A 23632-nucleotide genomic window follows, 5' to 3' on the forward strand; every position below is an offset into this window, starting at 1 on the left:
ATCAATGGCGTTTCAATTGGATATTAGCTTTTGTTTCATAGACTTTCGAGCGGCATTCGATTCTGTCGATCGTGAGCAGATGTACCAGATAATGAAACACTATGGTCTTCCGCAAACAGTGATAAACATCATAAGAAACAGCTATGATGGATTCAAATGTCGAGTCAAAGCCGAAGGTGAGAAAGGACGCTTATTTGATGTCAGAACGGGCGTTAGGCAGGGTGATGTGTGGTCCCCAATCCTATTCGGCCTTGTCATCAACTACATTTTGGCTAACTCGGTGCATGGAGGATTAGACATTGGGAGATTGGTGGCTGACTTAGATTTTGCTGATGATGTTGCTCTCGTGGGGGTCTCAGACAGTGAGGTGCAAGAAAACCTACATCGAATCGAGGCCCTTGCGGAAGCCGATGGTCTGAAGATTAATGTGGCCAAAACAAAGAATATGGGCGTAAAATGCGACAGCCCAAATGTTGTTGCAGTGCCTAGTATCCAACAGAACGTGGAGATACTCACTGGAACACATAAAGGCAAACTAGGACTCCTGGCAGAGACATCTAGCCAGTCACGACTAACCATCAGCACGGAGGTGCTGCTGGGAACGAAAAAGAAAGCGGGCTGGTTCGAAACACAAGATGGTCGGAAGCTAAGATTGAAAAGCTTAGCGGTGGCTAAGCCAGCGTTTGTAGCTTCACAACAACAATCTGCGGTAGCAGATTCAGAGTCGCTAGAAAATGAGAGTCGGTCAGTGGTGGCTGACCAAGAGTCTTTAAGATGTCAGAATTGTCAGCGGCAATTCAGTACAGTTACCGGACGCAAAGTGCACCAAACAAGATTCTGCAAAGCCGGTTTGTCAAAGAATGTCGTCGACAAGTCAAAGTTCGAGCAACTAGAGGCGAGCCTTACCTGTGACAAATGTGAAAGAAAGTTCAAAACAGTCAATGGCCGAAAAGTTCACCAATAGATACTGTGGCAAACCTAATAGATACTGTGGCAAACCTAAAGCAGTTGCCGCACGCGTGTTTTCCTGCAAAGTACAAGATGTTCTCGGAAACGAGTTTGAAAACATAGAAGCGTTCAAGTATCTCGGATCATATGTCAGCCTCAAGCATGGAGACCTGCAGGAAGTCAATTGCAAACTTGCAGAAGGTAGACAACGGTTTGCTAATTTCCAAAATCTCTGGAAGAGCAAGCAGCTCAGCGTGCACCTCAAGTGCAATTTGTACAAAGCACTCGTTTTATCAGCCGTGCTGTACAGCTCAGAGACTTGGACTCTTTCGAAATTAATGGAGAGAAAACTTGAGAGTTTCCACTGTGGTTGTCTTCGGAGAATTCTACGTGTGTCATATCTGGAGAAAGCAACGAACGAAGAAATTATGTCAAGATCACGAATGCCCCAACTAACCACGATGATCATGCTCAAACGGATAAAATGGTACGGACACATCCAGAGAATGGAACCAGGAAGATTAGCCCGCAGTGCCTTCGATTGGGACCCGCCCGATCAATACGTCCATGCTAGACGCGCTCCTGGGGGGCAACGGAAAACGTGGATGAGTCAAATCGAAGGAGACTGTGTACGAAACAAAGTATCGTTCACCAGATTGCAGGAGAAATCAGCAACCGGGTCAAAGAATGCCTTCAACAATTTCGTCGTACAGCACTTCACAGAATAACCAAACAAATAACTCTTCTTGTTTTGTTTGTATTTGTTGCCAACCGTGCCTTTATTTCATATTTGGAATTAAAGTGTTGAAACAGTAGTAGTAGTAGTAGTAGTAGTAGTAGTAGTAGTAGTAGTAGTAGTAGTAGTAGTAGTAGTAGTAGTAGTAGTAGTAGTAGTAGTAGTAGTAGTAGTAGTAGTAGTACCAGCTTCGGGCTATTGCCCCCGGGGTGTCAATCCCAGTGTTTATCAGTCTATTTCAGTTTATCTTTTCCAGTTGTTACATGTTCCACATTTGCAAATTCTTCGCCAACTGCACCTGTTCAGTTGATTAAAACTTTTAGTGAAGTATTCCCAGTAGATGTTGGTGATTGTTTGCTTGTTGAGTACTTCGCCGCAGTTTCTGTACGTGCGGGAGACAATGTTGTAGAGGTGCTTTGTTCGATGGAAGAAGTTTTCATCTGCTTTTGCATGTGTATTGTTCTTTGTTTCAAATTCACCTGTGCTATTTTGCCTAGTTTTTGATTCGTTTTTTATTCGTCATAACAACTTTATGTTCCATAAGATATAAATTTTAGTTCTTGAACCAATTGCACTTTCAAATCTGTTTTTTTCATGTCTTTAAAATCTTGTTAGCAGCAATTTTTCTCCGTGCGTTACTTGGTGCATTAAAATATGGTTTCTGGCGCATAATTACGACCGAATTTGAGTTGCCCTACAGCTAACTATAGCAGTTGTGTTTCTGATAGCCAATTCGGTGGAAAATAAGTGCCATTTTGATATAAGGAGGAAAAATTGGACAATTTTTAGCAATGAATTTCTTTTGGAATTGAATTTTGTGAAAAGGAACGCAAAAATGGAATACTATGGAGATGGTTAGCTCTTCACAGGTATCTTAATTAATTCCTTTTATGTAAATTGTAGTAGTCCATATATATAACGACTTGATATAACTGATGAAAAAAGTACACGAAAAAATATCAAATTAATTATGCTTGTGTTTCTGGTTGATGCTGCAAAATAATCCATCATTAAAAAGTGAAATAGAGAATCAGGGTGTTTTTTTCTAAGCTCAACCCTAAGTGGGAGAATTCTTTAGGAGCTGATCTGCCGTCCCTAAAAAATAGTTTCGGAGGATGAATTTTCAGTAGGTTTGTTTTTTGCAGCGACTTAAGTCTATTAGTCTGAGAGTGAAACCTATTTTGGACCAAATGATGGATATATTGTCATTTATAATTGTCTGCACTTTTCGGCAATTCAGCCACTATTCGTTTGACAGAAAAGTTGTTTTTTGGAGTCTGATGCGTTTTTGACAAACGGTTCTTCTTTCGATTGTTCAGATGGCACACTTTCTCTGATTTTGCTCTCTGTGATTTCTTCTCATTAAACACATATCATCATTGTTTAGACATTTCACATTTTAATTGATCAATGATGTCCACGTAGATAGCCGTCGGATGTCCACGTAGATAGCCGTCGCTTACACGCAAATGCGTGTAAGCATAAATGAAAGAGCATATTACTTGTGCGTTCGCACAGATTGTTCCAACTGGGAAATAGCCTAATGGTTAGGACCTAGGGCCCTTGATCTAGAGGTTGCGGTTCGAATCCCTGTGGGACCAAATCTCTTTTTTTTATATAGATGTAATCCAGAGGTCAAATTAATAGCATTTTTGACCTATTCCGACCTTGAAAAGAGCATCAATTACGTTTGGCCGACAACCTTGCTAGTTGTCTGATGTAAATCTTACGTACGTTTTTCTCTTATCAGTCTTATCAGTCTTATAGGTGTTGAGTCTTATACGTTGAATCTTATACGTTGTGAAATACAAAAAATTTGGATTTCCTGTACCGAAACAGGATTTTGCTTGCCATATCGACTTTGTACCAATACATTGCTGATCTCAAGAAATTAAGTCTTGAGTTCTTATTAGTTTTTTTTTATAAAGACCTCAATTATTGATCCTTTTTGAAAGTTATCGCAACGAGAGCGGACATTTTCGTCCACCGAGAGAAAAAATCGGGGAGCACAACAACAACTGGACTTATGAACACTTGTGGAGAGTCGGCTTCCCAGCCCAAAAAGTGAGAGAGGTGGTTTCAGTCATCATTTTTACATGCAAATTGGGTGACTGGAACATCCTGACGTGGTCTTCAGGGCAGTGCAACCGAGCATCACAAAAACTGTAAGACCGAGACAATTTGGGTTAGAAAAAGACGGATTTCACCAGAAAAGGCGAATGTGACCGAAAATTGACGAAAAAACTCGTAAAAACTTAAAAAAAACTGGTTATATTCGAAAAAAATAAACTCACTCGTAACTGATAAATTGATGTTGGTCGAACGTAATGAAGGTGTAGGAACTTGAAAAACCAGCTTTCAAAAAAAATTCGATAAATTTATCGAATTTTTTTGCTATTTTTAGGTCGAAAATTTGAAAAATCAAAAGTTTGGTCAAATTTTTGATAAACTGGTAAATTATTGTTCAGTGTAGTTGGGGTAACAGTATAATACATGTATTCAACAAAAAATTTGAATTTTTACCAAATTTTTGAAAATTGTCGAATTTACCGATTTTTGAGAAAAAATCTCAAAAAAAAACATCAGAAAACAAGAAAGGTTCGTAGTTTTTTGTCCCGATACGGTAAATACACGTTGATGCGAGCTTATGGTATTCATTTTGGGTGCTAGTTCGCTGTTCCACGCCATCAATTGTCTACCAAAAGGCACCCAAAAACGGTACAAAAGGACTGTATTTTCACTTCCGGGATTAAGCTTGAATCCTTTTGCTGTTAACGAAAGAAAAACGGTACAATATCAGTTGGATAACGTCTTCCGGCACAAAACTGATGTCATAATCTGGCATGACGCTATAAACAATTCGCTGACCTCTCACCGAACGAATAATTTTCGATTACTAGCGTTTTCCGAATTTTCTAAAGTGCTAGAAAGTTACCAAACTCGTTTGAAAGCTATAGTTTTTTGCCCACGAAACGGAGCACCAAATATCTTTGGTTTTCTTAAGCAAACAGACGTTTTGACTATCCATGTACTGATTGACCTAGTGTCAAAGCGGAATCAGAAAGATCCAAAATTAGTAAAAGAGTACTATCAATTGCACCAGAAAGTTCATTTGGAACTTAAGTCGTTAACATTAATTTTAACGCATCAGCAATCACTTCGCCGTTTGCTCAAGAAAACTCGTCATAGCAAACTCAATAAACGACGCCGTAGAGCCAAAAAGAATAAGAAACTCGCCGCTGAAGCGGCGGTAACTTCGAGTCTCCACTGAGTCCTATTTCTTTTAGGCTCGGTGACTTCAGTTTAACTACTGGGGTTATAGAGCTTGTTAGTTATAGGACTCAGTCGCTCCGTCGTGTCCTGCTTTCGTTGCGTGGTTATTGTAGTGTCGTTCGATTGGCACCACTCACTTTGTCAAGGTTTTCAATTATCGCATCCGCCTCTCCACCGTTTTTCCCGTTTCGTCGCTTGCTCGCTGCGTGACCGTTTCCGCTCCTCCTCTTGCGCGCGAATATTATATTCCTATTACGCTTTGTGGTTTTGCTCGCTGAGTCTCAAAAAATTATGTGTTCTGTGTCCCCAGTTTAAACTACAGGGGTTATAGAAACTATAGTAATTGAGTCTTGGTCATTCTCCCCTTCCAATCTCCCGTTCCTCGAGTTACGCCCCACCTTCTATTTCCCCTGTCACGAGAATTGTCCAGTTATTGATCGCCTTGTTCTATCTAATTTGTTCTGTCTCACAATTTGTTCTATCTCCTAAATTGTTGTCCTAAAATCCCAATTTTGCAGACCAAGTTAAATATTGTTTCATCTTTCCTTTCTGTTTGTACACCAAATCTGTAAGTTAATCGATTGTTGTATTCTTCCTCCCATTATGTCAAATCCCTTTACAAGCAAAGTTTCTAAAGTGTATGATGCAAGGGCCAAGATTGAGAAAGAGTTGTGCAAACTTTACGAAAGCATTGACGACGCTATCCACGAATTCGCTGACCTCTCACCGAACGAATAATTTTCGATTACTAGCGTTTTCCGAATTTTCTAAAGTGCTAGAAAGTTACCAAACTCGTTTGAAAGCTATAGTTTTTTGCCCACGAAACGGAGCACCAAATATCTTTGGTTTTCTTAAGCAAACAGACGTTTTGACTATCCATGTACTGATTGACCTAGTGTCAAAGCGGAAACAGAAAGATCCAAAATTAGTAAAAGAGTACTATCAATTGCACCAGAAAGTTCATTTGGAACTTAAGTCGTTAACATTAATTTTAACGCATCAGCAATCACTTCGCCGTTTGCTCAAGAAAACTCGTCATAGCAAACTCAATAAACGACGCCGTAGAGCCAAAAAGAATAAGAAACTCGCCGCTGAAGCGGCGGTAACTTCGAGTCTCCACTGAGTCCTATTTCTTTTAGGCTCGGTGACTTCAGTTTAACTACAGGGGTTATAGAGCTTGTTAGTTATAGGACTCAGTCGCTCCGTCGTGTCCTGCTTTCGTTGCGTGGTTATTGTAGTGTCGTTCGATTGGCACCACTCACTTTGTCAAGGTTTTCAATTATCGCATCCGCCTCTCCACCGTTTTTCCCGTTTCGTCGCTTGCTCGCTGCGTGACCGTTTCCGCTCCTCCTCTTGCGCGCGAATATTATATTCCTATACGCTTTGTGGTTTTGCTCGCTGAGTCTCAAAAGATTATGTGTTCTGTGTCCCCAGTTTAAACTACAGGGGTTATAGAAACTATAGTAATTGAGTCTTGGTCATTCTCCCCTTCCAATCTCCCGTTCCTCGAGTTACGCCCCACCGTCTATTTCCCCTGTCACGAGAATTGTCCAGTTATTGATCGCTTTGTTCTATCTAATTTGTTCTGTCTCACAATTTGTTCTATCTCCTAAATTGTTGTCCTAAAATCCCAATTTTGCAGACCAAGTTAAATATTGTTTCATCTTTCCTTTCTGTTTGTACACCAAATCTGTAAGTTAATCGATTGTTGTATTCTTCCTCCCATTATGTCAAATCTCTTTACAAGCAAAGTTTCTAAAGTGTATGATGCAAGGGCCAAGATTGAGAAAGAGTTGTGCAATTTTTACGAAAGCATTGACGACGCTATCCACGAAAAAGCGAGGCGAGTGAGAGTAGAAAGTTTGGTTACCAAATGCAAAGACCTACTCGAAACTTGTATAGCAAAAAATGATAACCTGATAGGCCTTGCAGCTAAGACTGAACAAGCAGAGAAACTGCAGTCAGTATTAGAAGAATGGCTGGCAGTTGTGAATAAAAGACACGATGAGTATATGGAAAATGCCCGAGACTATATAGACTCCATTCAGGGCAACGAAAATTCAAAAAAGAGCTCTCAAAGATCCCACAAATCCTTGTCTGCCAGTACCTCTTCGAAGACTTCAACGGCTCGCAGGAAAGATTTTATATTAGCAAGAATTAGACGAGAAGAAGTGGAGGAAGAAAACAAAGCGGCTGCTCGAATAGCTGAAAGAGAGTATGAAATTTAGATGGCAGAGAGAGAACGTGAAATGGCTGAGAGAAGACATGAGATAGAATTGTTTTCTAAGAAACGTCAAATAGACCTCGAGAAAATGCACGAGGAAAATCGAAAACGTCTCGTTGAAGCTAAAATGCAGGAAATCAACTTAATGGACGATGAATCTTTGCTTTTAGAGACCGCCACTAATAGTTCCTCAAAACATGGCAGTATCTACTCAACAAAGAGCGAAAATCGCGTCAAAGATTGGGTTGAGTCAGTTGGTAGTCAAAAAACTGCCATCTTGATGTCAATCTTTCAAGGAAAAGACCCATACGCAGCGTGCTACGATTGCTGCAGAAAACCAACTTTGTTTCTCGTGCTTGAACGGCAAGCACTCATTCCGAACATGTCCACGTCAACGAAAATGCACTATTGAGGGCTGTCGAAGCACTCATAACACATTACTTCACGGGACAGAACGCGTTTTTCCCGTAAGCACTGAGAAGAAAAGCAACGTTGCCACGCTGACTAAAGTAAACTCCACAAAAACGTCATCAAACACAGTTGAAAATGCAAAGTCTATGAGAACGGCTAGTTCCTCGGGACTCACTTCAATAACTGATGTAAAAGGGCTTCTTCAGGTTCTTGAAGTCGATCTTTTAAGTCCCTCAGATGTACGCACTAGAGCACTTTTTCTCTGTGACACAGCTTGTAGTCACTCTTGGATATCCAGTGAGCTCGCTAGTCGTCTTCAATTGAAGGGTACCCCATTAAAGCTGACCGTGAATGGCATAAATACTCAAGAAACTATAACGACGGAATCTGTACAGGTTACTGTCCAACCAATAGGTGAAGACACTTGCTCTCCGTTTGATCTACTCCCTTATGTAAAAACAAATTTACGAGTAGGCTCCGACATTATTGATAATACTGCCATTCAAGAAAAGTATCCTCACTTAAGCGTATTACCGAACAAGACGTATGACTACGCAAATGTCGAGATGATACTAAGCCAAGACGCTTACCACGCCATCCGCCCGATTGAGTATTTTGAAACCGAATCAAAATCCTCACCCGTTGCCGTTCGCTTACCGTTGGGATGGGCATTAAGCGGTCCGTTGCCATCTTCAACTGGTCTGATTTCTACTTGTTTCAAGGCAGTAGCTAAACAAGATTCCGAGTTAGCATCCCAAACAAAATCCTGGTATGACATGGAGTCATATGGGGCTGTCAAGCAGGTCGATCCCCGTTCAGCCTCGGACCATCGAGCAACTGAGATCCTCGAACAATCCACTGTACACAATGAGAGCCGATATCATGTAGGCATGCTTTGGTCTTCAGACGAAGTAAAACTCCCCAATAATTTTTTTTCAGCAATGGTGCAGTTCGAATCATTGGAAAAGAGATTAAGTAAAGATCCCGTTTTGTACAAGCGTTATGCACAGACAATTCAAGATGATCTCGATAAAGGCTATGTTATCAAATTGGAAAGCCGAGACGACAAGCATTGCGCCGGAAGAGAATGGTACCTACCTCATCACCTGGTTGTAAACCCTAACAAGCCGGAAAAAGTTCGTAGGGTGTTGAATGGTGCTTCAAAGTTTCAGGGTATATCTTTGAACAGTGTATTACTCACCGGTCCAGATCTGTTGCAGAGACTAATCCACACTCTGATGCGCTTTCGTCAGCATCAATTCGCTGTTTCTGCTGATATTGAGGGTATGTTCTTACAAGTAGGTGTTTTGCCAGCGGAACAGTCGGTTTTGCGTTTCCTTTGGCGGGAAGATCCATCAAGGAACATTGAGGTATACCAGTACACAAGACACATATTCGGCGCAAAAGATTCACCAACTTGCGCTAATTATGCGTTATTGCGTACCGCGAGAGACAATAACTCAGATTTTCCCGAAGCGGCGCAAGCCGTTAGCCAGAAATTTTATATGGATGATTACCTTGACTCAATGGAGTCACCCTTCATAGTACAAAAAATATCGCGCGATTTGATCGAACTACTGAATAGGGGAGGTTTCAAGCTGACTAAGTTCATCAGCAATGTCCCTGGCCTCCTCGAAGAGCTGGAGGACAAATCAGATGAACAGGCTCCAAAAGAAATAGGCGCATCAAAAGAGGAGTCATCATCCCACGTTCTAGGTTTGAAGTGGGATCATGTAAATGACACACTAGTTGTAAGCCGCGGAACAATATGTGATGCCTCGAAAGCTGTTACACAAAGGCTGTTATTGAGTCTTGTATCAAAAATATTTGACTCAATTGGTCTTGTTTCCCCTTTTACTGTGAAAGCGCGGCTCCTCCTCAAAGATGTCTGGCGACTTCACGGTCAGAGCTGGGATGATGTACTCCCAAAGGAAATGATTGAGCGCTTCGAGTCCTGGAGCGCAGAATTACCAAAACTTGGGCTAATGAAAATACCTAGAAGCTACTTCTCCGGTTCGTTCGAGCACTTGGAATTACATGTCTTTGGTGACAGTTCACTGGAGGTGTTCAGCGCAGTTGCGTTTTTGCGTGCTCTCGTGAATTCCTCAGACAACGGAAAAAGAACAGAACTAGCCTTCGTTATTGGAAAGGCACGAGTAGCTCCGATGAAAGTGCTCAACGTTCCTAAACTCGAACTCCAAGCGGCTTTGCTGGCATCCCGCCTCAGATTAGAAATTTGCGAGGCGCTCACCATTCAGATTCAACGCACGTTCATGTGGACAGATAGTACCACAGTCCTTCAGTGGTTGAATTCCCTAGAGAAACAGCCCATATTTGTCGCGAACCGTGTCTCCGAGATTCTAGAGGGAACAACGGTCGATCAATGGCATCACGTGGCAACGCAGAACAACCCGACCGATGCCGGCACGAGGGGATTGTCCTCGGAGGCGTTGCAGAACAGCGCTTGGTTACGTGGTCCTGATTTTCTTCGTACATCTGACTTTCCATTTCGCCCGGGCACCGAGGTGGTGTCAAACATCAAATTGAAGCGTCAAGCAGCTGATCCCAACTTTTTGGACAACTGCTCAGCCCTACAGTCCAAATCTTTAAATTCTGATTTCAGCATTCATCTGCGCAAATACAGTTCGTATCCAAAACTTCTTCAAAACGTTGCGTATGTCCTACGTATTCTTCCACGGCACGCCACCTACCAATCTGTAGATAGAAAAATAGTATAACCCGAGGAAATTACCGCAGCAGAAAAGAAACTGCAGCTTCTTACACAAGCAGAGTCTTTCCTCATTGAGCTTATGCAACTCCACAGTTCAAAGAAAATCAGTAAAAGAAGCCCTATTGCTGTTTATTCGCCGTTTGTCGGGCCTGGTGGCCTGCTCCGTTCTAGTGGCCGAATTAAGCGCTTCACTGAACTTGAGTTCAATTTGAAGCACCCCATAATCCTTGACGGTCGGCATCCACTTGTGTACGGTTTCTTACGCCATATGCACCTCAAAAATCATCATGAAGGTAACGATTATCTTCGCGCACTTGTCCAACAGCAGTATGCTGTTCTGAAGCTTCGTTCTATCCTCCGTTCAATTCGATTTAATTGTGTCCTTTGCAGAAAACGAAGCACTAAGCCTGTTCAACCTATTATGGCTGATCTTCCGTCCGAACGTCTTGCCTTCCAGTGTCCGCCCTTTACGAATGTCGGTCTTGACTACTTTGGTCCGTTTCACGTCACGATCCGTCGCTCCTCTGAGAAAAGGTGAGGTTTCCTGCTCACCTGTCTCACGACCAGAGCCGTTCATGTTTAGATTGCACATTCGATGGATAAAAATTCGTGTGTTATGGGTATTGAACGCTTCATTGCTCGTCGTGGAATGTCGTTGGTCATTTGTTCTGACAACGGCACTAACTTTGTTGGTACAGAGAAAGAACTGTTGCTATGTTTTCTAAACTTGGACAAACAGAAAATTGCTTCGGAGCTGGCACAAAAGGGAGTCAAGTAGAAGTTTAATCCACCTGATGCACCGCACCACGGAGGTGTTTGGGAAAGGTTAGTGCGGAGTTTCAAGCGAACACTTTACGCAATCTTTGGCAATCGTCGGCTTACGGACGAAATACTCCTCACTACTTTCTGTCTGGTGGAACAGTCACTAAACAACCGCCCATTGATTTGCGTAAGTTCCGATGCCAACGATTTAGATGCATTAACGCCAAACCATTTTCTTTTGGGGAATCGCAGTACTTGCCTTCCTTCCCTCATCCCTGTCGATGACTTCAATCACCGAAAGCGATACGCCAGAGCGCAAGCGTACGCTAATGCCATTTGGAAAAGATGGTTAAAAGAATATCTCCCCCCATTGAATCGTCGTTGTAAATGGAAGACTCCTTCCGATGAAATCTTGAAAACCGGTGACCTAGTTTGGATTATCGATAGCGACAGCCCAAGAGGCTACTATCCACTGGCCCGCATTTTGAGTCTACGTTATGGTAACGACGGCATCGCACGGTCCGCTCAAGTTCAAACAAAATCCGGCTCATTGATTCGCCCTATTGTTAATTTGATACCAGTTTTCGAATCATCAGTTTTGGGGCCTGAAGATGTTGCTGACGCAATTGCGTGTAAGCGTAAATGAAAGAGCATATTACTTGTGCGTTCGCACAGATTGTTCCAACTGGGAAATAGCCTAATGGTTAGGACCTAGGGCCCTTAATCTAGAGGTTGCGGTTCGAATCCCGGTGGGACCAAATCTCTTTTTTTTATATAGATGTAATCCAGAGGTCAAATTAATAGCACTTTTGACCTATTCCGACCTTGAAAAGAGCATCAATTACGTTTGGCCGACAACCTTGCTAGTTGTCTGATGTAAATCTTACGTACGTTTTTCTCTTATCAGTCTTATCAGTCTTATCAGTCTTATAGGTGTTGAGTCTTATACGTTGAAACTTATACGTTGTGAAATACAAAAAATTTGGATTTCCTGTACTGAAACAGGATGTTTCTTGCTATATCGACTTTGTACCGATACATTGCTTGTCTCAAGAAATTAAGTCTTGAATTCTTATTAATTTTTTTTTTATAAAGACTTCGATTATTGATCCTTTTTGAAAGTTATCGCAACGAGAGCGGACATCATTGTTTAGACATTTCAAATTTTAATTGATCAAGGATGTCCACGTAGATAGCCGTCGGGTGAATGAGCTATCAAACCTCCTAGTAGTGGGTCCACAAGAAGCTGGCTCTCTTCAGGAGTTTCACTTTGTCCATTAATTGAAGGAAGAAGTTTTTCTGAAAAAAAGGATAAATTTTTTTGATGACTAGATGTTTCACGAATGTGTGAATATAAAAACGATAGTTTGATAGAACGCTTTTGTTAAAACTAGCATAAGCATTCTGAGGGGCTGTTATGGCAAAATCTGTTAGTTACTGAACAGATTTTTTATGTTCATCTGCTGGCTCATAAAAGTATTCAGTGCGGTCCAAGGTTGTTCCAATAACAGAAGAGATTTCATCACTACATTCTAATATTTCAGTTTTTTAGCAAAAAAGTTCAAAGCTTCTTCTTCGAGATGTTGTTTTTGCAATTGAAAGACATTTGGCGGAATTCACGAGGTATTTACGCTATGATCAGTGTTTTTGAGGCTATCCCACTTGTTATGCAGTGACATAAGTAATCACACGTCATTGCATCACATGCGCTTCCTTTCTGCCTAGCATCTTGTGAGAGATTTTTCACATCAGAGGTAGGATAGTAGTATACATAGCTGTGTAGTAACCTCTACGGGGGCAACATTTCAACTTTTTGGTCGAAAATTCACTTTTCCGAAAAATTTTGGGGATTTGTTCTAAGGGTTATGGGAGATGAATAAGCAATTTCTGTGGATAAAAATTTTTTCGATATTTTGCCCAGTCGACTCTTTGAGCTGGCACAAAAGGGAGTCAAGTAGAAGTTTAATCCACCTGCTGCACCGCACCACGGAGGTGTTTGGGAAAGGCTAGTGCGGAGTTTCAAGCGAACACTTTACGCAATCCTTGGCAATCGTCGGCTTACGGACGAAATACTCCTCACTACTTTCTGTCTGATGGAACAGTCACTAAACAACCGCCCATTGATTTGCGTAAGTTCCGATGCCAACTATTTAGATGCATTAACGCCAAACCATTTTCTTTTGGGGAATCGCAGTACTTGCCTTCCTTCCCTCATCCCTGTCGATGACTTCAATCACCGAAAGCGATACGCCAGAGCGCAAGCGTACGCTAATGCCATTTGGAAAAGATGGTTAAAAGAATATCTCCCCCCATTGAATCGTCGTTGTAAATGGAAGACTCCTTCCGATGAAATCTTGAAAACCGGTGACCTAGTTTGGATTATCGATAGCGACAGCCCAAGAGGCTACTATCCACTGGCCCGCATTTTGAGTCTACGTTATGGTAACGACGGCATCGCACGGTCCGCTCAAGTTCAAACAAAATCCGGCTCATTGATTCGCCCTATTGTTAATTTGATACCAGTTTTCGAATCATCAGTTTTGGGGCCTGAAGATGTTGCTGACGCAATTGCGTGTAAGCGTAAATGAAAGAGCATATTACTTGTGCGTTCACACAGATTGTTCCAACTGGGAAATAGCCTAATGGTTAGGACCTAGGGCCCTTAATCTAGAGGTTGCGGTTCGAATCCCGGTGGGACCAAATCTCTTTTTTTTATATAGATGTAATCCAGAGGTCAAATTAATAGCATTTTTGACCTATTCCGACCTTGAAAAGAGCATCAATTACGTTTGGCCGACAACCTTGCTAGTTGTCTGATTTAAATCTTACGTACGTTTTTCTCTTATCAGTCTTATCAGTCTTATAGGTGTTGAGTCTTACACGTTGAATCTTATACGTTGTGAAATACAAAAAATTTGGATTTCCTGTACCGAAACAGGATTTTGCTTGCTATATCGACTTTGTACCGATACATTGCTTGTCTCAAGAAATTAAGTCTTGAATTCTTATTAATTTTTTTTTATAAAGACTTCGATTATTGATCCTTTTTGAAAGTTATCGCAACGAGAGCGGACATCATTGTTTAGACATTTCAAATTTTAATTGATCAAGGATGTCCACGTAGATAGCCGTCGGGTGAATGAGCTATCAAACCTCCTAGTAGTGGGTCCACAAGAAACTGGCTCTCTTCAGGAGTTTCACTTTGTCCATTAATTGACGGAAGAAGTTTTTCTGAAACAAAGGATAAATTTTTTTGATGACTAGATGTTTCACGAATGGGTGGATATCAAAACGATAGCTTGATAGAACGCTTTTGTTAAAACTAGCATAAGCATTCTGAAGGGCTGTTATGGCAAAATCTGTTAGTTACTGAACAGATTTTTTATGTTCATCTGCTGGCTCATAAAAGTATTCAGTGCGGTCCGCGGTTGTTCCAATAACAGAACAGATTTCATCACTACATTCTATTATTTCAGTTTTTTAGCAAAAAAGTTCAAAGCTTCTACTTCGAGATGTTGTTGATGTTGTTCATTGTTGTTCATGGTGATTTTGCAATTGAAAGACATTTGGCGGAATTCACGAGGTATTTACGCTATGATCAGTGTTTTTGAGGCTATCCCACTTGTTATGCAGTGACATAAGTAATCACACGTCATTGCATCACATGCGCTTCATTTCTGCCTAACATCTTGTGAGAGAGTTTTCACATCAGAGGTAGGATAGTAGTATACATAGCTGTGTAGTAACCTCTACGGGGGCAACATTTAAACCTTTTGGTCGAAAATTCACTTTTCCGAAAAGTTTTGGGGATTTGTTCTAAGGGTTATGGGAGATGAATAAGCAATTTCTGTGGATAAAAATTTTTTCGATATTTTGCCCAGTCGACTCTTTGATCAAAATTAAGGCTGAATTTACTCTTCGCTCGTGTAATCAATTCGTTAATTCCAGGAAGGCGGACATTTGCGTCTTTCGGCCAAAAATTCAATTTTACAAAAAATTTTTGGAAATAGTTCTAAGGTCTATGGCAGCCGAAAAAAACCTATATATATATATATATATATATATATATATATATTATATATATATATATATATAAAATATATATATATATATATACATATATTTATATATATATATATATATATAAATATATATATATATGTATATATATATATATATTATATATATTGGCGACGCACATGGTGACCCACACATATATATATAACATGGTGACCCACATGTTTTAAGATAGGCTGTAGCGATTTCAAATCATTTTGGTCACCATTGAATTATCGCATCAATGTATAAAGAAACGTAATAGATTTTGCATGTATTAAGATTTAATTTTTGACAGTAACGTATAAAGATAGGTAATCGATTTTACATGTATTAACATTAGAGTTATAGGAACAACGTATAAAGATAGGTAACAGCTTTTACATGTATTAAGACTTGATTTTTGAAAGTAATGTACAAAAACAGAGATTAGACTTTACACGTATTAACATTTGAAATAAAACAGCAGCGCAATAGCATAGGTAATCGGTCTTATATATAAGATTTCTCAATAAATTTGTTCATCACAAAATAAGAAAAAAGCTAACAGATTCCAAATTGGAAAATCAAGCTGTGTTATATTTTTTTCTTTTACGATGAGTCATCCTTTTAATGCTAATATTTTAAGGTACTTGGTAGCAAACAGTGCTCAATAAAACTAACTGCAAGACAGAAACTTCTACATTGCTAAAACAATTTCGAATATTCTGATTACCACCTTTGTTGAGAATAACCTTATTCTAAATATTGAGTTTTCTATAAAAAAAACGTTTTTCGATCAAACTCATAATTGTTGTAATTTATAGTTTATAAATCACATATTTATCATGAATGTCGTCACAGCAAACTATTGCTGATTTCGATTTTCAGATACTGTACGGGTAAAAAAGATTATCTCAAACAACTGATAAAAAAGAAACAAAGTAATCAACTCAACTCTGGTTTAACTGGAATAAAAATGGATCAAAATAGACCTCTGATGAACTAATAACATTGTATTGGTCTTCTTATATGGATGTCTACAATGATACACTAAAAAAATCTTAATGATAGCCATGATGAAAGTTATTTAATCAGAAGTGCTAGAACAAAAGGAACTTTAAGAATTTCCAGGTGTTCCTTTATATCAGAACAGTAAGCTTTGTTTGATTTTTTCATCCTTGTCCACAAATCTGGTCAACGCCTTGCGAAATGAGTCAGAAAAACTTTTACACGCTCAGCTTGAACTTTAAAAACCCGGTTCAGGTTTTTATTCAAGAATGATTACTTTAAACAGTTGACTCACCAACATAACAAAATTTTAATACAATCACATCACATGTTCAAAAGCGTACAATTGATTGGAGTGGACAAAACGTATGAAAAAGAATCAAAAAGTTTAGATCATAAAAGGTGTCGTTTGAATTCCGTGTGCATCCACAATTCGTTTGGAATAGAAAAATGAGAGTCCCTTTTTAGTTTGATCATAGGTTAGAATTTGGTGATTTTATAGTTCTGAATCATCTTTTAGTGGAGGCTTTATTCACTGCATCGTCCAGGACTCGTCTGTACTTCTGTGAACGTCCGTCACTATTTTTTTCCAGATCACTTTTGCTGAAACCTTTTGCTGCTGAACTTAGTTTTGTTCGTTACTGAATTATAGCAACGATACGTTTTGCTACATAAACATAGCATTTCAGTACATCTGAACTCCTCCCTGAATAATCCAGGCTCACGCTTGTCATGTTTTACATGTTTATTGCAAAAAGTTCTTGGAAAAAAATTTGTTGCACAATTGGCATGAAAAATCTGTACAGTGATTTTTTATCAACTCATTCCAAAAACTTCTCATTTCAGATTTCAATGAGATGTTCATGAGCTAGTGCCAGATACCGAGAATCAGTGACCAATTCAAGCTCATCAAATTTCCGAACATCACATAACTTGACAAAGAAATTGTAGTAGAGCTCCATTATTCTTAGTTTTACATTCTGTAAGATAAAGAATTCAATAATTTCTGGTTCACAATGCTCAACAAGGCTTTTCACAAGCTCAACTTCATATATATCTGTCGAAACGCTGTTCAATTTTCATTAAAGACGGTTATTAATAGCTTTATGCGTCTTTTCATCGTTAAGATGAAGAGTTTCTGTGTGCCGACTTCAATCAATAATCTGATCACCATACGAGCTGTTCCCAAGTAATTCCATAGTTGTTTCAGCAACAACTCTAGAGTCCGGATTTTCATTACCTTCTCGTCTTGTATCAACGACAGATCGTACAAAACCGCTGAAACATTTTGTGGCGTATACTCAATGAATGTGTGGATTTTGGTACAGCGGAGACCCGGCTTCAAATAACACTTCAATAATGGTGTCATAACTATTCCATTAACATTCGTTGTGGGCTTAGCAATAACGCGTTTTTTTTCAGCATATTCCAGCATGAATTTCCCTATATTCTCTCTTCCAACATCGAGTTTTTGAAAATTGGAGGAAAGTTTGCAAACAGTTCACTTCTAAATCACATTGTACATATCCGAATAAAATATCTTCCTCTATCCTGGCCAACAGTTTTTCACTGCTCAAGGGTAATTTGTAGGGGAATTTTTTCTAAAGTGATTCTTCAGCATAGCGTTCTGCTGAACATTATTCCACCATTCATACCCTCACATCTCTATAAATTTATTCTCTTCTTTTCCTCTTCTTACCAACCTCAAATTGATACTCGTTAAGATTTGGCTGCGTTTCCCTACAGGGACAGAAATAGTGGTAGCATCCCAGGGCTTCAAAAATTGTTTGGCAATGACCACAAAAGCAATCCACTATAACAGAATCAATTTTATTCTGTTTTCCAGTCGTATAGATACACTCAATAGTACATTCGGGTCTGGTTGCTTGCTAGAAAGACATTACAATGTTCTTAAAATTCCTAATTTTCTTTTGATGAGCTGTGAACTTTTGAAGATTGCTACAAAATTCCACTCTAGTGTACAGTCCAGTTGGCGTCGCTTGGCGTATGGAGAAAAGATACAATTGGCTAGCATCTATTCCAACTATTGCTTTACAGATTTCGTTTGACTTCCAGATGAGCGTGTTTTCTACATTAGCTATCCTCGTAAACACTTTTGATGGACCACCAGTCGTTTCACCTCGTATTTTCTCAAGCAAGTCTTTGAGAGCTCCGATGAAAGAATAAAACTTTCTATCAGTCGATTTATGAAGACAGATTTTTGCCAATTTGGATAGTGTACACCCAAGCTTTAACTTATCAATTTTCTGATCGTGGTAAACTTTCATCATGTTTTTCATTGCTTGCAAAGTTGTTACAACATCTTTGTTGTTATACCAGCAAAGGAAATCGCGAAAAGTTTTCATTTTCTCAATCTTCTAAAACTTTTCAAGGAGAGCATAATTCTCTTTTCCAGATAAAGTTTTCTCTTTCAAACCCAGTTCCCGGAGAACATCCAATTCCTGTTTTCCAGATTCCATCATTTTCTTGAAATGACAGAAGTCCTTTAGATTTTTCAGTTTCTCGAAAAAAGAATAATAATGTGGAAGATGATTGCAGTCAAGTTTCGTCGACGAATCAAACCACTCATATGGGAAATAACTTCTTATTCTCCTCAGGTTGATATGCTTTCAGAAAAAAATCCAGAGATGCCGCTCCGCCAAAGACGTTCAAAATATAGAGAATTTGAAAGAAATAAATTGATTTGCTTTTTTGATTACAGTAGGTTGAATAGCTCTATCGTTAAGGAGATGGGGAATGAGATACGCTTTGATTAAATTTAGGTCATATTTTCCACTGTTGAATCCAAAAACTGAAAGAGTGTCAACATAATTGTTGAAATGACGCGGGAGATCAAGAAGCTGCTTTTGCTGGATTCGTAAAAACTTTTTAGATACATTACTGTTTCACTACTGATAATTGGTTGAGTTTCGGAAATAATTTGCAGTCTTGAGGAAATATTACTCAACCTAGTTTTGATCTCTGCTTCCACTGCCAAGAACTTGGGTGCTGCTATTATATCCAGTTGAGCTACAAAGGATATGATGAGAAGATTAGGGTCCTTTTCGCATAACAAAACTGGTTCGTCCAATGAAATTGAAGAGATTGATACCGATACAGGTTAATGTTTACCAATCTATGTTGTTGTCAATGTGTTATTGATTTCCACTGATTGAACACATATTGCATCGAAGTCGAAGTCGACAAAATTTCTGAAGAGTGTATGATCTTCAGCATAAGTGATTGAGAAGTTGTCAAGCTTCTCAAATGGTGTTTCCCGCAAAGAATAAGCGTCTCTCGGATTGATATTTTTCACTCGTTCTTTACAGGTTTTTAAGTGCCAGTTGAAATGACTTGAAAGGTTGAAAAAGATAGCACACTGGGACAACGAAACTTCATGAAGAATTTGTTGATATCATTAAAAAAGAGAAATGATTGTTATATCGAAGCAGTTTAATGTTTTCATCATATCGTCCGACGCTGTGTCGAACAAATTCACCAATAATTTCACCATCTTCAATGTCAAAATCATAGATGAAAATGTTTTGTTTGATTAGTTCTTTCATTATTGGAATTTGATCAAAGGAACCTGTGAAACATTAATGTCGCAACCAATTGCATTAACAAAATTGGGAAATATTTTTGTAGTTCAACATCTACTGATCCAAATAAATGAATAGTAGTTGCAAGGAATAAACACAAATTATCGTTATACGGTTCATCGTGTCATTTGAAACGAGACATTTTACTTCAAGGTTCGTTAACAATGGCTCTGGAAGAGCAGAATCAGTGCAACCCATAGGTATATTCTTAAGAACCGCTGCAAAGGCGGCAACGTTCATAATTTCTGTGAATCACCATTTTGAGTTTTGACGTTGTTGTGTACATGCTTCAAGCAAGTCAACTTCTCAATTTCCTTTTGAAGGTTTGATAAATCGTTTTTATTGCTCAGCAGAAAAACTCGGTCCAGCAGTAAGTTATTTTCAAGTGAATAATAATATCGGTAATCGTTTGTCTCTTTATTTGCAAGAGAAACCCTAAAGCTAGGTTAATTTTTGCAGCACAATTGAGGTTTGCAAAAACTTCATCGAGTTTTTCATTGATCTCTTTGGTGTCCAAATCTGATAAACTGAAGTTGAAAATTTCCTGTCTGCCATGCTTAGCAATCGTCAAGTAAATGCTGACTCGCTGCCAATTCTTCCTTCAATGACTCGCTATCGCTATCAACTTTCTCCATAATCTCACAAACTCGGTTTGTGCTTGAGAACCCAAGTTTTGTGCTAGCTTCATGTATTTTTTGCGATGAAATTGAAGTGAGTAGAAACTTGGGAACTGTTTCTGACAGACAACCCTCTTGGTCAGTGTATTACGAACTTTTGCTCCGTGAGCCTTCGCAATATGATATGACAATTCTGCAAAATTTTTTGTCGAAAAATTAAAATTCTTTTTCTTACAGTAAAACGTCCCAATCATGCATGTTTTTCTGTGGCTAGCAATATGGGCCTTTACAACAGATTTACCACATTTTTCAAAGTTGACGGGTAGATTTCGATCTTTTGCAGGCATTTTGTTATTGTTATAATTGCGCAAGTTCAACTATGTAATGAGCAAAGACATTTTTTATTTTTGCCGGAAGAAAAAGTCAACTGAGCCGTAAAATGTGAATAAACAAATATCTCTCAAGTTCTGCAGGAATTCAAAGTGTATTCATGACTACATGCAAACATTGACGTTTAAATTTCTTTGTTATCAAAAACAGATTTTATTTTGAGGCGTCAACCAATCACAGCAAAGTTTGCAGAACTTCGGGAAATTGCGACAGCCTGTACAGAACTTTGGTAAATTACGACAGCCCTCATTTGTTTACTTTATGTCTAGACAGAATTTGCTCACAAGCAGTGAAAGCAACCAAAGTTTAGCTCAGGTTAAAGATTGTAGAAGTTCGGGAAAATGCGACAGCTTTGAATTGTTTGCGGAGTTGAAATGTCTAGACAGAAATTGTTTACAAGCAATTAAAATCACCAAAAAAATTTAATTAATCTTCATCTTAGAACTCAGTGTTCTCAACTCAAACCCAGTAATTCAAAGATGTAATTCACTAATTGCGCACTCAGTTTAGTATCTTACTGTGGCTGAGGCTATGTAAGAAAACAGTCCTGAATACTTCGAAAGTTTCAAAAACGATTCAAATACACTAATTGCGACGCTGAACCAAAACTACAAGAATCTGGAATAGAAAGCTATGCGTACGTCATCATTCATCTTTGAGTGTAATTGATGGTTGTTCCTTCGGTTCCAGCCATTGGCAATTTAATTTTGGGGATACAAAGTTGGAAGATAATATCGTTTTTTCTGCGTATGCTCCTGTGGCGATACCTTGTCTCGTAACCTGTTTCAAATTTCTTATTTTGTCTACTGATAAAAAATTTTTTACATTTGGTGCTATTGTTTCTCGCTTACAGAGAGAAACAATAGCAGAGTCTTTGTCAAAATCAAGCCAATTTTCAATAAATGAAATTAAAAAACAACTCCCATCACCTGTTCGTGAAAAAGTGCTTTCAACTATTACTTCTACAACTTCTAACAAGCGTCCTTCGGCAATTCCTGACGTACCTATAAAACGGTTTTGTCAACTTATGCTTGATGAACATTCATCTTCTCTCTATCAGATTATGGATATTCTTTTGAGTGGACCAGGGGGTTTTGTACGAGAGACTTCAGACTATTTAATAAACTTCCAACTCTGTAAAATTTCTAGTGTGTAAAAAAGTGTTTTGGTGGAAACATTTAATTCAATTTTACTCCATATGTTTTACAAATGCTAGCAATTGCTATTCATTTACATCTGGTACAAAAGGAAATTTAATGCTATGAAAATATTGCGCAATATAGATGCAAAATAAACCACACACTTGTGAGTCTGCTGATTGCAAGGGTGATTGAATATCTCTCTTGTGCTCCATAATATCCATCATCATATGCAAATCAAAACATTGTTGTAGGCGGGGAAAAAATATCGTTGTAGGCAGTCAGAGGTAGTGCTTACGGATCTGCAAAATATAGTACGGGGTATGCGTAGCGTTTGGCAAGCATCACCCAATGCGTTCCAAAAGAATCGGCTCGTGATACGTTTACAACTATAAAACTGTTTACAGGTAAATTTAGCGGATAATTGTCAGCGGCATAAACACCTAGAGATTTGTATTTTAGATGCTTGCACATTTGAACTTTAATATAAACTTGATCTTGGTCCATTAGTATGCGTTCTTAGGCAGAAGAATTTTGGATACATTTTTTGCAGTGTCAATATACGCCGTAGAAGTTTTTTTGCGGAGGAAGAGAACTTCAACGTTGTTTGTTAAAGCTGTATCAAATTTTAGCTCCAACAATATAGAAGAATTTGTTAGTTCAGGATGAACAAAATCATGTGTGGCTTCTTGCGTACTAGTCAAGTCAAAAACCATTATAAAATGGTTCGAAAATTCAATCAATGGTATTCCATGACCGTTTTCTACCTAGGCTAATGCTTTCATTGAAATGTAGTACAAACGTTTGTTTTCAATTGCTGACCTTGGTGAACCGGCTGTAGCGAAACCGTTTTGGAACCCTGTAATCTCACGCAGCCCAAACTTTTGATAGTTGAATGGATTTACTGTGTTAGTGCCAATGAAAGCATCACCAGCACACAATGCAATTATAAGTCGTCCTATTGATTATTTTGTGAAGATATTGTCATGTTTGCAACTTTGCTGACCCGTTGTTGCAAGAAAAGTTCACTTCATTGTATCGATACCTTGTGGGCGTTCTCAAAAGTGTTTTCTTGAAGGCTCTGATTACTTTGTCTGATACGGTCATCTTTCTAACAAAAAGATTGGCTTCGTTAGTTTTTACTTTCTAGTTTTTGCCAGCTGATTCACTTATAGTAGCAAAACAGCTCAAAATTTTCGGAAAAAATTTCACAGGGTAACTCCACTTACTATAAGTTTTTCGTACGAGAAAAAATCAACAGCTAGTTTTCCATAAAGAGTAATTTGAGCTGATTCTCTCGCAGCCTGTTTTCCTGCATCTTTTAATGCATTAGCAATTGCGCGGGGTTTGCCTCATACTCACAACCTTGACATTTTAACCAAGTCTTCTTTGCATCTGTCCCATGCGAGTATTCTGTTTCTATTAAATTTTTTGTGAGCATAGTGTCCATTGGCAGAATACGTTTTTATTCATTTGCAGAAACGGTGCAGTCGGCAAATAGGGAATGAAGGACATTATTCACAAAAAATACAGCATCAGTGTTAGCAGGATCACCTGCGTCATATCGTAAATCAGTTGAATCAACATTTTGTATTCGGCATTTGATTTCCAAATGAATTTTTCGCAAATCTTTGAAATTGTTGCAATCACCTACCACTTCAAATTCAAGTGAAGATCCAGAGGGAGAATAAAGTGGTCCAGTTTTTTGTTCAAATGATTGATCAACTGTAACAAGCAAAGGCGGTTTTTCATA

The 23632-nt window shown here is 38.9% G+C and overlaps 1 protein-coding gene across 1 annotated transcript; it reads left to right on the plus strand.

Annotated features, from left to right (window-relative positions):
* The first annotated feature begins 7206 nt into the window (after positions 1-7206).
* LOC142344987 (uncharacterized) lies at positions 7207-10861 on the plus strand. Its single transcript, XM_075397070.1, has 3 exons — positions 7207-7434; positions 7799-10266; positions 10714-10861. The coding sequence occupies exons 1-3, from the start codon at positions 7207-7209 to the stop codon at positions 10859-10861; spliced, it is 2844 nt and encodes a 947-aa protein (XP_075253185.1).
* Positions 10862-23632: the final 12771 nt, after the last annotated feature.

The sequence above is a fragment of the Convolutriloba macropyga genome, chromosome 8 (assembly GCF_964194025.1).
Source record: "Convolutriloba macropyga chromosome 8, txConMacr16.3, whole genome shotgun sequence".
NCBI classification, from domain to species: Eukaryota; Metazoa; Xenacoelomorpha; order Acoela; family Convolutidae; genus Convolutriloba; species Convolutriloba macropyga.